General features: G+C 37.9%; 1 protein-coding gene across 2 annotated transcripts in view; it reads left to right on the forward strand.

The window, feature by feature from the left end:
* dnah2 (dynein, axonemal, heavy chain 2) overlaps positions 1 to 15253 on the forward strand; it is a 135772-nt gene extending 120519 nt beyond the window's left edge. Inside the window, exons 77-88 of one of the 2 annotated variants that reach the window (XM_026266849.1) lie at positions 204 to 352; positions 940 to 1123; positions 3343 to 3533; positions 3627 to 3818; positions 5877 to 6061; positions 7378 to 7612; positions 7707 to 7858; positions 7931 to 8045; positions 11659 to 11835; positions 13425 to 13499; positions 14544 to 14694; positions 14825 to 14979. In XM_026266849.1, coding sequence (XP_026122634.1) covers positions 204 to 352; positions 940 to 1123; positions 3343 to 3533; positions 3627 to 3818; positions 5877 to 6061; positions 7378 to 7612; positions 7707 to 7858; positions 7931 to 8045; positions 11659 to 11835; positions 13425 to 13499; positions 14544 to 14694; positions 14825 to 14979 — 1961 coding nt within the window. Of the gene's footprint in view, positions 1 to 203; positions 353 to 939; positions 1124 to 3342; positions 3534 to 3626; positions 3819 to 5876; positions 6062 to 7377; positions 7613 to 7706; positions 7859 to 7930; positions 8046 to 11658; positions 11836 to 13424; positions 13500 to 14543; positions 14695 to 14824 lie in introns of both variants that reach the window. The other variant, XM_026266850.1, reaches the window with a different exon arrangement.
* The last annotated feature ends 870 nt before the right edge of the window (positions 15254 to 16123 follow it).

Genomic DNA, 16123 nt, shown 5'->3' on the forward strand with positions numbered 1-16123 from the left:
GTTCTGGTACTAAAATAAAGGTGCCGGTACTTAAAAAAATGGTTCATGGTTCAGAGATCCTAGTTAGGGAATAAAAAATATCATTAGAGCAATATTGAAACAATACAAGTCAATGAGAACACCCTTTTAAAGTTAGTGAAATGAAACACATTATCACCTTGTGCCTTTTGTTTTCTTTTTCCTCTCTTTCACTCTCTGCACAGGAGAATGGCAAAAAAACTGCAATGAGCTCCAGAGGATGCTGATTGTACGATCTCTCCGACAGGATCGAGTCTCTCTCTGCGTCACGACTTTCGTCATCAATAACCTGGGCTCTCAGTTCGTAGAGCCGCCCATTCTTGATATGAAGGCTGTGAGTGACACACACACACACACACACACACAAAGATGTCTGCTCACCTTAAAGCGTAGTATGAAAATGAAGTTAACTTTTTTGTTCTTTATATCATAATGGCTCTTGGGCGAGATGTGAAAATTGTAAAGTTTTGTGTTACATTAAAGTGAAATGTACTCAGATTGTCAATGACACCATTCTATAAGAAGCTGACATTTTCAGCTTTTGAACTCAGAAAATTGAGACTGCTTTTTAACTCTTACATCTCTGGATCTCTGGAGCATAACAACCAACACAACTCACCAACCTCAGAGCTTTTTTTTAGCCGGCCGGCATCTCCCTCTAGAAAGAGAGTAATAGACTGCATGAAATAAATCAGATATGCTTTAGGGTTACCTAAATGCAATTGATCCCTCCCCACCCTTTTCATTTTTTTTCTCATTTTCAGTATGCATTTTGACTTTTGCATTTACTTTGAAAATAGAAACCATCTGAAAAAAATCATCTGCATTTGCACCAAAACCCATTTACTCTGTGTGTGTGTGTGTGTGTGTGTGTGTGTGTGTGTGTGTGTGTGTGTGTGTGTGTGTGTGTGTGCGCCTCAGGTTTTAGCGGACAGCACCACAAGGACTCCTCTGATCTTTGTGCTGTCCCCTGGTGTGGACCCAACAGCAGCCCTGGTTCAGCTGGCAGAGATGTCAGGCATGGGTCAGCGATTCTTTGCCCTCTCTCTGGGTCAGGGCCAGGCTCCCATCGCAACACGACTGATCAAAGAGGGAGTTGCAAATGGTGAAGTGATCTCTCTGCCTGTGTTTTTGCCACTATTTATCTCTCTCTTTATAGCTCCTTCTGATAACTCTTAAAGCTGCAGTAGGTAACTTTTGTAAATATATATTTTTTACATATTTGTTAAACCTGTCATTATGTCCTGACAGTAGAATATGAGACAGATAATCTGTGAAAAAAATCAAGCTCCTCTGGCTCCTCCCAGTGGTCTTATTGCCATTTGCAGAAATCCATCGCTCCCGGTAAGAAACAACCAATCAGAGCTGCGCTCCGTAACTTTGTTTGTGTTCAAAATGTAGAAAAATGAACATAATAAGCAAGTACACCATGAATCCATTTTCCATACCGTGTTTTTAGCTTGTCCTGAATCACTAGGGTGCACCTATAATAAGTGTTTATATTCGGACTATTTTAGATTGCTTCGGGGGTACCGCGGCGGAGTAACCCAGTACCTTTGTGATTATTCATAGACATAAACAGAGAGAAGTAGTTCCGGCTACAATGTTCTTCCACAAGACGCAAGCAGTTCTGTTTATTAACCGCTAGAGCGTCAAAAGTTACCGACTGCAGCTTTAACTCTTTGGGTTTTAAAAGAAATTATTTTATTTAGCTATTTGATTGCATTAAATTGATCAAACATAAGAGTTTTTTACTTTATTCATCAAAGAATCTTGTATCAAAAAATGAATCACAGTTTCCACAAATAAAAATAAAAGATGAGCAGCACAACTGTTTTCAACATTGATATTAATAGGGAAGCTCCAAATCAGCATGTTAGATTGGTTTCTGAAGGATCTGGAGTAATGTCAGTGGTGTAAAGGGTTTGAGTAAATCTAATTACTTACTGTAAGTACTTAATCAAAGACATTAGCAACTTTTACTCTCTCCTTGACTACATTTTTGAATAAGTATATGTAATCCTTACTTAACTACATTTCTGATGAGTAATAACGTTACACATATGCTGCGCTCAAAACTCTAAAATTCCAAGGCAGGAAGGCATCAAGGCACATCCGAATCCAAATTCTGCTTTACTTCCTGTCTCCGGAGGTACCTTCTTCTGACCGAATTTTAAGGCAGCATAGATGGTTCCTTTGCTGTCTTTGGAATCCCACAATCCTGTGCATTCCATTCCGTGACTGTTGAGCTAAAAAATAATGATGGCTTCTGAAAGTTGCGTTTGGTACACTGCTTTCGGACGCAGCCTCTACATATGACATGGCACCTAACTTTTTCGGCAGCAGTTTATTTCTGCTACTAAAGAAGTGATATAGCCATCTAGGTCACTGGAGGTCTTGTGTGTCTTAGTCACTCAAAACCTGTCAACAAGGCTTCTTTCTGTGAACGCAAGTGCATTACTAGCTAGGTGCTGACTTGCAGGTGTTTCATATATGAGATGGGGACATAGAAGAGACCTTTTGGATATTGGTTTTCTTATGCACTTCTGAGTGCTTGAGCTTAAATGAGACTTGAGTGTTTGTAGACGTTTAAGAGGATGATGTGTCGACCTTGATTTATTGCAGTATTAAGGTGTTCAATTTGATTTTTGAATGTATATATTCCTCTTTTTGCACCAAAAGCGGTTTTATTTTACTTTTACAGGAGTATTTTCCACACTTTCTGTGACCCTGAGAATTTAACCATTAGTTTAAATTTGTATTTATGCATTTGGCAGATGCTTTTATCCAAAGCAACTCACATTGCATTCAACGTATAGATGTTATTAGTTCTTGCATTCGCTGGGAACCTATGTCCTTTGCATTGTTAGCATGCCCTGCTATTTGAGATTAGGAATGTTGCTACAGTAGCTTTATTAGCTTTAGCTGTAGCATCTGTAGTCTCTAAATGATATCTTGGACTGACTAGCCTCTTCACACGTGCAATGGATAACAGTGCTTCACAAGGTTGCTGAATACTGAATAGATATTGTGTGGTGGTTATATGTAAACGTGCTAATGGTTGTGATGTCACAAAATACTAGAGGTGATCCATATTTAGTGACTATCAGAGTGAATAAATAGGATAGAGACTTGGGAATTTTGTCATTAGCCAATAAGCAATGATCTAGCAGCCTCATAGCAACGTGTTAAATCATGTTTTAAAAGCAGATTAGCAATTTCAAAAAAGAATAATAATAATAATATCGATCAACACAACTCAGAAAATGTCAAATCTAAAGTTCTTTTACTAAATTTACCAATTAAACTCATTCTCTTTGGCAGGTCATTGGGTGTTCTTGGCTAATTGTCACCTGTCTCTCTCTTGGATGTGTGAGCTGGATAAAATAGTAGATGAGTTACAAATCCAAGAATGTCATCCAGATTTCCGACTGTGGCTAAGCTCCTCCCCTCACCCAGAATTCCCCATTGCCATCCTGCAGATGGGCATCAAAATCACCACTGAGCCTCCTAGGGTACACATATACACACTTTGCACAGTATCCTGAGATGTATAAAATGGTGTGTACAGTGATTAAAGTGGTCTCGGTGTGTGTGTGTCTCTGTAGGGGGTGAAGTGGAATATGAAGCGTCTCTATCAGCGGGTGTCTGAGTCTCAGTTCTCGCGCTGCTCGCGGCCGCTGCTGTACCGTAAGCTGCTCTTCACTCTCTGCTTCTTCCACAGCATCATCCAGGAGAGAAGGAAGTTCCTACAGCTCGGCTGGAACATTGTCTACAGCTTCAACGACTCTGACTTTGAGGTAGAGGAAGAGAGACAAGGATGGGATTTTTCAATGGTTATGTGGATTTCTGTGTTTTCCAAAGTATGCCCAATGTGCATTGCTTAAATTTAAATAAAAAAAAGTCAATCTCATGTACATTTATTGCATGCATTTATTAGTCCATTTATTTCATAGATTCCACACAAACTCCATAAGGGTCACTTATATCTTGCACTTGAAATTGAAACATGCGCATACCCTTTTCCCAAATAATAGTTATTATTTTCACTTGTTATGATTATTAATATTAAATATGCTTTTGTTTTTATTTCACAAAACAATAGTAAAAAAAAAAAACATGAAATCCTGCATACTAAAAAAAAAAATATTTTCTATTCAGGCCATAAAAATACAAAAATGCACATTGCAAAGACAAAACTTTTTCAATATCATACCATCATCAGTGTCTATACTTGTAGATTGAATTAGACCCCTGATCTCTCGCCATTCTACTTCTAAATCAATCAATCAAGAAAAAATAAAGTTGTATACTTCAACCATATAATAAAAATAAATAAAATAATTAAAATATATTTTATGTGTAGGGAAAGCTATTAAAAGCCTCTAACACTGACCAATAGGAACTTAATGATACTACCACTTACTCGCTCACATATATATTTTTTTTTTTTACAGTTACTAGCCATGCAGCCTTTCTCTCTGGTTTTAAGACAGCTGTACCTTTTATAGTTTGCAGAACATTACAATTTAAAATTGCTCTTTAAAGCATTAAGAGAACTAAATTAAAAGTAAAAATCGCTTGAGTTAAAAATGAAAATAAATGATAAAGACAATCACTATATTTGAACTGGTATAAGAAACACACTCACTCATTTGAGCTTAGTAATAAGGACTGTACTAGTTTACATTTGATTTACCCATTACAATAGTCCCTTTACAGTTAAACTGCTACTGTCATAAAAAATACACTTATATGTAGGTTTAAAATTCTACAAAAGACACATTTAATGTCCAACAACAAATATTTTAGCAAAATGTATATTTGCCTCAGAATTATTCTATTGCGCTCCATCTGTTCAGAGCAAATGCACACAGCAGCGCTCGTTCGCTCGCGTCGCCTCGCCCACTCCTGACAGTGCAAAGAATATGTTTGCGTGACTTTCTGACATTTACAGATGAAGAATATAACTGTGACATGTCAGTTATGCACTGTGGGAAACACAATTTCTCAAAAGCATTAAACAGCACAAATATATTCACTGTTTGCCATGGCTGATCAATTTGATCCATGATCAACATTAAGAGCTGCTTAAGAATAAACATGCACAAATTAGTGAGATTGTGTGAACTCAGTTTGTCATTTATGGAACCGCTTTAGCCTCTATTGATCCATTAGGTTATTTCAAGTCAGGTTTTAGACTTTTAATCCTCATTTTTCCTCTGTGTCTCGGTGGTGTTGTGATGCGTCATATTCATGCAGCAGAAGTAGTGCATGAGAGAACGCGTTTGAGAAACAGTTTAGAGAGGAGAAATCAATCTACATATAAAATATTGGTAGCAGATTATTGGCCACTTTATAAATAATACAATTATAGTTCATCAACTAGTAAATATATATAATTAAATAGTTTTTTACTGATGCAAACATATAAGAAACGATGCATTGCGATACAAATGTCAACTTTTTAAACCGGTGCGTCACATCATTAACCTTTTATCCCGATGCACTGAGCGAATCTGTAAATCTGCCTATTCCTTCTGTTAAGGCTTTATTTTATTTGATCCACTACTCATTTTTGTAGGCTGCAAAATTATTAGGACTTTGGCAGCATGACATAGTCTCGATCTGTATGTTTACCTTTGCATCCTGGTGATGATGTAGCCTAAATTTTGCATAATATTTTAAGTTCAAGATAACTGCATATTTAATAGGTATTGCCTATGGCTATGACAAATTCAAACACGTTTCAAAAATATACCACAAATAAATCTGTGTACTCGTATGCATCTCTGCCAACTGTATGGGTTTGTGGAGACTGACTGTTTGTTAATTATTCCTGTCTCTTTGTTTTTCAGGTGAGTGAGAATCTTCTGAGTCTTTATTTGGATGAGTATGAGGAAATCCCCTGGGACGCTCTCAAGTTTCTCATCGCTGGGATCAACTATGGAGGACATGTGACCGACGACTGGGACCGGCGTTTACTCACCACCTACATCAACCAATATTTCTGTCCTGCTGTTATTGATACGCCCTTCTTTAAGTGAGTTCACACACACACAAAAAAAAAGTTCAAAGGGAACGTTCATTGTTTACATTTTATTTTTATTAAATCAAACCCTAACCTTACATCTTAAAGAAAACTTTTTGCATTTTTATATTAAAAACACGAGTAATTTCATTTATTTATATTCCCAAAATAAAGTTTTGTCAGATTTGCCTCACTTCTGGAGTAAAATGTGTCCCCAAACTACAGCCTAGAAAACCCAACCACACGCACAGAATCTCTAATGTACTCTCTGTTCGGTCCAAACACTGTATTGTGTCTTTAGTGTTTGTCACTCTTAGTCAGTTTTTGAACATTATGAAGAGATAGAGCGTCCCCATATGGAGAAAATGTTTGCCTTGTTGAAAAAGAGCAAGAAACTCTCACGCACAGATCTTCTCATTACTCTCTCACACACAAACTTTGCATTGAATATATGTCAAGCCATCACACACACACACACACACACACCCTTTGAGGATTCCCGTGTGTCCTCTTGAGCCAGGAAGTCTGCCGCACACTTCTGATCTAACGAAGACCAACAGCTCCCCCATGGGGCCGAAAAATTAATCTCAGAGCGTCTGAGTTAAATGTGTTTGTTCCCCTGGTCTTTCAGGACCCAGCAATACTGCATATGTGGATGGAAACTCTGTTACTATAGCGACCACATCCTATAATTACCCTCAATCAGTGCCTCCATGGTGACTTGAGTGCACCGCAGAGGCAGCTCGAAAGTTTTAGGCAGTAATAGAAATGAAATCGCATGGATTACTGGACTTGGAGGGTGAAAGAGGAATTGGCAGTAATTACAGTATCTGTGAAGTTTTACTGACAAACAGTTTAGCTACCATCAGTTGTTTGATATGACCTTTAGATGAAAACTAAAGAAAGGGTTATTTTGCCCTTCAGCTTTACATTTTTATGAGCAAATACAAGGATCGTTCATGCCATTTCTGGCGCAGAAGTATAACATTCACAAACGTTTGCTGATTTTTCTTTTGGCCCCTACGATATTCACAATAAATCCAATGCAACCAAATAACAAAGTAATATATATTACTGTGCATATTTACAAGCTTTAACAACGTTTTAGCACATTTAATGGTTCCTTTGTTAAATACTACATGATAAAAAAGTATGACATTCATAATTAGTTATTTTTGTATTATTTACATACTGCTGTAATTTTTTGTTGTTGTTTTTATTTTTATTAGTTTTTTTAAATAATCTATTATCTTTCATTTAGCTTTTTTGAATTTCAACTTAAACATATATTTTTTTAAGCCTTTAAAAGCTGTTTTTTGCATGAATAGGGTCTCCTCGTTGGTGCATTACTATGTTCCTCGTGATGGGCCTCAGTCCTCATATTTGGACTTCATTGGTCAGTTGCCAGCTCTGGAGCACCCAGAATTATTTGGACAACACCCCAATGCTGACATCGCCAGCCAGATCACCGAGGCTCGAACCCTCTTCCACACACTACTGTCTCTGCAGCCACAGGTCACCAGCACAGACGCCACCAGCACTGGAGCCAGCAGGGAAGATAAGGTGAGGATGATAAACATATTGAATTTACTGCATTTATAAAGATCTTTCAGCATATGTGACACTTAGAATTGAATGTATAACGTTGTGTGTTTAGGTGTTGGAACTTTCTGCTGATGTTCTGCAAAGGATTCCTGCTGAGATTGACTATGAGGGTACTAGAAAGTTGCTAAAGGATGACCTTTCACCTCTAAATGTAGTTCTGCTGCAGGAGATCCAAAGATACAATGCATTGCTGCACACCATCAGGTCTGTGTGTGACACTCATACAGTGTGTGATTATGAATATGAATATACTAACCGTTCTATATGTGTGTGTAGATTATCTCTCTTAGAGCTAGAGAAGGGCATTAAAGGTCTGGTTGTGATGTCCAGCAGTCTAGAGGAGATATTTCGCAATATCCATGATGCTCGTGTACCTCCTCTCTGGGAAAAGGTAAGAGAGGACATCTACACTCTTATACTCTCCAAGGCTGCATTTATTGGATCAAACATACTAAAATGATTATGTTATGAAATATTATTACAATTTAAAATAAGTGCCTAAGTGTATATTTGCTCATATTTTAAAATGTAGTGTATTGCTCAATGACAGTGTAACCAATCCTTCACAAACCAATTCTAATGTTAATTTGGTGCTCAAGAAACATTTGTAAAAGCTGTTGTACTTTCTTTTAGGATTCCTTAAAGAATAAGAAGTTAATTTAATGCTTTATTGATTCATAAAATTATTAATTTCTTACCAAGCCCAAACTTTTGAATGGAAGTGTACATACTGTATGTCTGGGATTGCCTTCTCTGCACTGAATTAATGCAGTAATTACAATTTGGCCAAAACAAGTGATCTTCGAGGGTGACACATGCTCCCTCTGAAACACTATGTAGATAAGCATCTCACTAGGTTTTGGAGGAGTGCTCTATAACTCTGTGAATCACACACACCAGGTCATGTTGAAGTTGTAATACAGCCCTGCGTGAGTGTGTGAAAGTGGGCTGTGATCTGTGTGTTCAGCGGAGAGCAACAGGAGGGTGTGAATGAATGGTTGAGAGGATTGCTTTGAGGTGAACAGAGCAACATTTAGAGAATTAAACACACACTCATCTTGGGTTTAAACACTCGTAGTGTTTGTTATAGATTGAGAGCTGCCCGAATCACAGGCCTCTCTGTCCACAAGATGTGGTAATAATGCAGTATAGTGTGTGTGTTTAGGTCCGCAAGAGTAGATGTTTGACCTTGTATTATTCTGATGTAGATTTGTGGTGGTGGTGGGGGGTTCTTGGTTCATTTCTAAGTATAACTGGACTCAAATACACTGAATAAACAAACCCATGTTTACTTGAAGCTCTTTGGTAAGCGTATGGCCTATATACTAATCCAGACGCCAATCCATCCATCCCTCTATTCCTCCGCCTCTTTTACAAAATAAGTGGAGAGCATCCATTAAGACTTCCTCTCCAGCTGGGACTGTCCTTCTGCTGTCTGCGGTGCCTCATTACTGTCTATCTCTTTCTTTCTGTCTCCATCCATCAGCCTATCTTTAACGCTGAATGCAGTTCCTCTGTCTCTGTCCAGTGTTATATTTGGGCAGCAGTGTTGGGCAGAGTCATTTAACGCGTTATCATTTTCAAAATCGTAATTAGAGTATAGTTTCAAGCCGAGGTCTCTATACGTGACTGCCGTGTTGCATTGCTGACAGTATGCAGTGTTTTATAGTCTAAAGATTGTAAAAAGGATGTAGCACACACACTGTCAAGTCAAGGGCCAATGGATCAGAGACCTGCTCCCGCGAGACCAGCGCAGGACAAGATGGGCGAGTGCTGGTGCGCAAAATAGAAATATCTAAACATAAACTATCGAAAACAAATAGATTGTTATTCATCTATTGCACAAAAGCAACATGAACTAATATAAAATCTAAACGATTAGCAGGTGCAAGCGTATGCAGAGTTTCTGTTTAGGCTATAACACGTGTTTGCAGCGTTGAGCGCTCAGGAATCCTCTCATTATAACACATGAATTGTAGACATTATGAAAGATTCATCATGCATATATTTATTGTGTTATAACAGATATTTGTGAGATTGCGATTAACTGAGATGTCTTTTGGAGATTATAAATGCAGCGCTCTTTGCTGGCATTCTGCCAGACCAAACCATGCACGCAGCAGACGCTTGCTTTAGTAAAAAATAATAATAATAAATATTAATGGGGAGCGTGTATGCTGGGATTTCATAAATTTAATGGAGAAAAAAGTAATGTAACTAGTAATGTAACTAATCACTTTTGACATAAAGTAATCAGAACAGTAACATGATTACTAATAAAAGGAGTAATCAGTAATATGATTAGATTTACAGAGAGCTTGCCCAACACTGTTTGGCAGTGACTCATTATATCTTTACAGAGCTATATGACTTTAATTTGCTGCTGACTCTCTCTGCTGTTCGTCACTCATCTTCCTTTCTGTCATGCTCTTTATATCTGCTGGTTTGTGAGTGGTGGAGGTGTCAGGCCTCATAGGTTACACTGACACTGTTGGCATAACCCGCTGTGACCTCAAAGGCTATTAAAAGATAACACTCACACCATTTATTGAAACTGGTCTTCTTTTTTTTACTGTACTGGGATCAGTGGTTTCCAGGCTGTAGAAGGCCATTTCTGAGGAAAAATAAATTAGTTATAGCCTAATTGTGACTTTGTTTCCTGCAATTTTGTCGCTCATAATGGTGGCTTTATGTCTCAGAATAATGAATAATGAATGCTTGTGCCAATCTTGTGTGTGTTTAAAAGTTCAAAGGTTTAATCACCTGTGCAGAAAACACAAGGTTATGTTAATGAAAGCTAATTATATTTTGTGCAATTCATTAATGTATGTGTCCTTAACGCTAGCTGATTTCTGCAGGCCGGTTAATTGGTTTTGTCATTTCTGATAACATGCTATGTGGCTGTTTTTTCCTCCCCATTTTTTTCATTGTCAATCATTGTTCAGTGGTGCTGAAATGTTGCTGTTTGACCTGATTTGCCTTTAAACTGCCTAGTTAAGAAAAATCAATGGACATCATACAGTTGCTCCCATGATTGTGATTCATTTGTCAGAGCAAGAGTTTGGTTGATTATTTAGTGCTCCCCATTTTCATGCGCAGCTTCAGTTTGGTGCGTGGGTGGTTGGAAAGTTTGGGAACTACTGCTCTGGAGTGCTAGATCAGATTAAAACATCAGCAGATACTCCATCGAAACCTTTTATCCTCATTTATATCACTCCATGTTGTCCCAGTTTCAAAGGGTAAAAGCGACAGCGTTTATTCTTCCTGGAAATATCTCAAAACGTTCTCATTTTCATGCCAGCGAGAACCTAAATGCATAACGTTTTTTTTATGGCGCAGCGTGAAATGAAACTAATCACGAGTATTTTCCTAGTGCTGTGTGGCAGTGGCAGTGTTTGAAATGCTAATTCCTTTGGCACAAGCCACGCTCACGTTTGATTTTTATTTCTGTTTTTTTATCAAATCCAAATATCTTTGTTCTTTGAACCCCAAAAATAACATTAAAGGGTGAATAATGACTTCAGTCCCAAGAATTCCAGAAAACATCGCGCCGTACTGTTCTGCACCGTCAAATTTATGTTGGTTTAATTGCTCAATTGGAACTGGTTATGTAAGATTTGTTTAAAACTCTTTAGAGTCTGACGTAATATTATACTCTGCGGTTCAATCACTCAAGATATTCTTCATGACAGACAGTAATGCATCTCATCCAAACCCACAGAAACTCTTCCTTTGTGTCCTCTCAATGGCCTTGAGCGGCAGTTCTCATAAACCAGCTGAACTCGGAGTTACACAATACTCAATGAAAGGCCTTACTGTAAGCGGAGATAGATGTCACCAAGCTATTTTGTGCCATTTGAAGTTGATGTTATTCCCTTGACCAGATTTCATTCATCTAATGTCAAGTTTCCGCTGAGAGCAAGTACTGTTGCAGAACAGTAAGATCATTTAATTGCACCACTACAAAAGACAGGCATCAGTAATGAGACGCTCTCCATCCTTAGGCGTACCCATCTCTGAAGCCCTTGGCATCTTGGACGAGGGACCTGTGCCAGCGCGTGGAGCAGTTTGCTCGCTGGGCGGAAACCGCTCGCCCTCCTGTCCTCTTCTGGCTGTCTGGATTTACCTTCCCTACAGGATTCCTCACCGCTGTACTGCAGAGCTCTGCACGCCAGAACAACGTGAGACTCGCACACACAGAGTCTGCAACACATCACGAGACTCATACATATTCACGCATACTTAACAGAGTCTTAGCACACTCTCAGGACATATCAAACACGTGTGGGGAGGACTCTTATACTTAACTCTGTCACACACACTAGAGAGCTCAGTCAAAGATGCACTAGTGTGATGTCAGTAAGATTAAGAGTTTTTTTGATACTTTTATTCAGCAAAGACAATACATTGATCAAAATTCACAGTAGACAGTTTTTCATTGTAACAAATTATTTCTATTTCAAATGCATAAAAAAATTGAAATAACTATGTCATGGTTTCTACCAAAAAATATTAAGCAGCTTAACTGTTTTCAACATTGATTATGAAAGATGAATATATCATTTGAGCAGCAAATCAGCACATTAGAATGATTTCTGAAGCATCATGTGACACTGAAGACTGGAGTAGGTTCTGCTATAAATTCTGTTTTGTCATCACCAAAATAATTAACACTTTGTAATTATATTCGAATAGAAAACAATAATTGTAGTTCACAATATTACAGTTTTACCTGATCAAACAAATGCATCATTTTGGAAATATCTTCTTTTGTACATTTAAGAAGATACTTATTTTTTTGGGCGAACTATCCCTGTAAACAAAAATGACAGAATCATAGCAGAAACAAATTCATATTGATTTTAATAAATTATAACTCTGTATGTTAACTGTACAGTGGATTTCTATGCATTGTGTGTGCTATTAATAATGAATAGCAATAAATCCTGCCCCAAACTACAATTGATTCAGCCAGATTATGAGGCAACATGCTTGAGTGTATAAGCAATACTTCCCATCGTTCTCTGTAGAGGAAAGCATCAAGTACACACATAATGTCAGTCCTCTGCACTTCATTTTAGTGCATCGCTCTCTAAAACATCTTCTTGAGAATTTGAAAGAGGGAGAAAGAAGTATGAAATTGCTCTGTGTTCATTTTATTCTGAATAAAATCTATTCTGAGCACATCACTATAATTACAATTTCCAAACTCAGAAGTGGAAACTTCCCAAGTGCAGCATTATATTTCTCATATGGACTTCAATCACAGCAAACTGGTGGTCTGTAATTCATTTGAGTAACTCTAACACATTTATACTGCATTACATTTACTGACACTTTGCATTCACAATCACTTACTCACACATTCTGCAGGGGATGCAGCACAGTACTGCTCCATTACCTTTCTAATGCTCTAGTGATGATGTTTATTCTTGGGTCCTTTTGGGATCTGCAAAAAGGGGCTCTCACACATCCCCCCAAATCACACGATGCTCAGCTGCTCAATAGCTTCAGGAGCACAGCAGCAAAATGAGCTGCATCTGATGATCACGAGACACCTGTGACGCTTCCGGGCAGCCAATTCTGCAGCAAATGGACTAAAAAAACGAATGTCCTAATGTGCAATGTCCCCACACACCGACAGGTGGCTAGCAAGAACTGAGGATTCACTTAAAGTGGCCATATCTTGGCAGTGCTGTAACTGTGTGTGTGTGTGAGATTTCTCTCTGCTGGCAGTGATTCTGATATCAGTGTTGTGTTTGCTGTGCAGGTGTCTATAGACTCTCTATCCTGGGAGTTCATTGTCAGCTCTATGGATGACAAGAATCTGCATTCCCCTCCCAAGGTGAGTAACTGCTGCCCTCAGCTGTCCATTAGGAGCTGATACACCCCTCCCTCTCTCTCTCTCTCTCTCTCTCTCTCTCTCTCTCTCTCTCTGTCTATCTCACTACTCATGCCTCCAAAGCAGAAAAACAGCCCATGCAAGTGCTCTATGCTAAGTCTGGCTCTTTCAGACTTAGCATAGAGTTTTTTTGTTTGTTTTTTTTGTTTTTTTTGGTTACGCAGTTAAATATTTGTTGACTATTATTAGTAGCTCATAAACATTCAAATATATTCTATTCAAATGTTTGGGGTCAGTAAGATATTTTTATTTTCTATTTATTTATTTTTAATTAGCTTATGCTTGCTAAGGCAATATAACAATCCAATATTGTAAACTATTATTGAAATGTAAATTAACGGTTTTCTATTGTGAGATATTTTTACAGTTTAAAATACATTTATATTTATTTGTTCACTTCTAACTTATTAATGTCACGGCAAAGCTGAATTATTTTACTCTAGTCTTCAGTATCACGTCACACGAATCGTGATACATTTTTCGGGATTAACTTATAAATAAAAAGGTGAAAACAACAGCATTTTTTTTTAAATTCATACAAACATTTTTGTGATCATGTACATTTAGAAAGAGAATAGAGAGAAAGCGGTTTAGAGAGATTTTTTACTGTTCTAACACAGCATCTTAATAACACAAGAAATAAAAAACAGACACGACACCCATGTATTACAATTGACTGACAATTAAAAAAACATTTAGATGGACCGTAAGAACAAATTGTGTGTGAAAACCCCCTTAACCTCTGCTGACTTAGATGGAAACTATCAAAAAACACCCATTACTGTGTGTAACTTAATTCCCATGCATGCTTAGATCCGGAGTTTGCGTCCTTATGATATCTGCTATGAATTTGTACATCTCGATTGATCGGCACTGGTCCTCACACCAGTGTGGCCAAATAGTGTGGCCATTTATTTGCCAGTTAAATTCTTGCACTGGAGGTTGCTCCATGCCCTCTCTCAGTGTCTTTGCCCCCCTCTCCTCCAGGATGGTGTGTACATCCAGGGTCTGTATCTGGATGGGGCAGGCTGGGATAAGAAGGCTTCCTGTCTGGTAGAGGCAGAGCCCATGCAGCTAGTCTGTCCCATGCCCTCCATCCACTTCAAACCTGTGGAGAGCCGCAAGAGGGTCGCCAAGAGTGAGTACACAGCCTTACACACCTCCCAGTATTACAGAATCTTCTCTCTTGATTTCAGCTGTCAACCTTATGTCAGTACATTCAGTAATTGTTGATGTTCTGGTGTGTGTGTGTGTGTGTGTGTGTGCAGACATGTACTCCTGTCCCTGCTACTACTACCCTGTGCGGTCCGGTGGAAGTGGTCGGCCGTCATTCGTGGTGGCCGTTGATCTGAAGTCTGGAGCCGTGCCTTATGATCACTGGATCAAGAGAGGAACCGCTCTGCTCATGAGCCTTGATAGCTGAACACACTCACACTTTCAGTGACACTAGATTAACACTCCAGGTCTAATTTTATGCAATCCACAAAAGAGGACAAGCACTTGTTATACCCTTTTACACACTGAGTCAATTTAAGAAGAGAAATTCATATGCGTTAAATCACAAGAGATGAAATGAAAACTAGCAATTTGTTATGTTTTATGGAATTAATTTAAATGTTTAATAAAACAGCTCAGCATTTCCTCATTCATTGGTGTTGCAGATTTTCCAGACATAAAAAAAAAAAAAAAATAATAATTCACTTGTTGGGATAATCATTGTGAAATTCAGTATATGCATGCAGGATGTCACCAAGATGCTGTGTACCACATTTTGTAAGAATCAGCCACAAGGTGGCACTACAATAGATTTTTTCAGAATTTTTGAATTTGCCATTTTATTTATTTATTTATTTTTAATTCACATTTTTAGAGGATCCTAAGCCGTTTCTTTGATTCAAAAGATTTTGATTCCGCATCTCACTTTCGTGGAGGTTTTATTTGGTCATACAGATTTGAATAGTTTAATAGTAAGGGCACATAGTGATATTCAAAACATGATAGTCAATGTAATTAGCTGGCATCGTATATTATTAAAATATACAAATATTTGCACTATTTTTAAAAAGTTTGGGTTTAGACTTGAGTTTATTTGATCAAAAGCTACTCTTCATGAAATATTGTTGGATTTTAAGGTAACGATTATCCATTTTAATAAATTAATTGTATATATTTTATTTCATTTATTAGTTTTTCAGCAGCCATCACACATATTCCTTCAGAAATCATATTAATATATGCTGATTTGCTGCTCAGAATCATTTGTTATGGTTATCGATGCTGAAAACAGTTGTGCTGCTTAATATTCTTGTGGAATCTATGATACTTTTTCAGAATTCTTTGACCAATAGAGTTCAAAATATTTTTCTATAGAGGCGTCATGTGATAAGTAAAATGTTGGACGGATTTGTTATTTTCTTTGATATAGAAGGATGCTCTTGAAAGAACAAGCATGTAAAGCCACAATCTAATCCTGGTTCCCAGTAGGATTGCTTTGACAACAACTCTGTGATGAACGGAACAATCCAGGATTGTCAAATCAGCAGGTCCAGCTAACTCAGATAAAAACA

This window comes from Carassius auratus, chromosome 7 (assembly GCF_003368295.1).
Source record: "Carassius auratus strain Wakin chromosome 7, ASM336829v1, whole genome shotgun sequence".
In the NCBI taxonomy this organism is placed as follows: domain Eukaryota; kingdom Metazoa; phylum Chordata; class Actinopteri; order Cypriniformes; family Cyprinidae; genus Carassius; species Carassius auratus.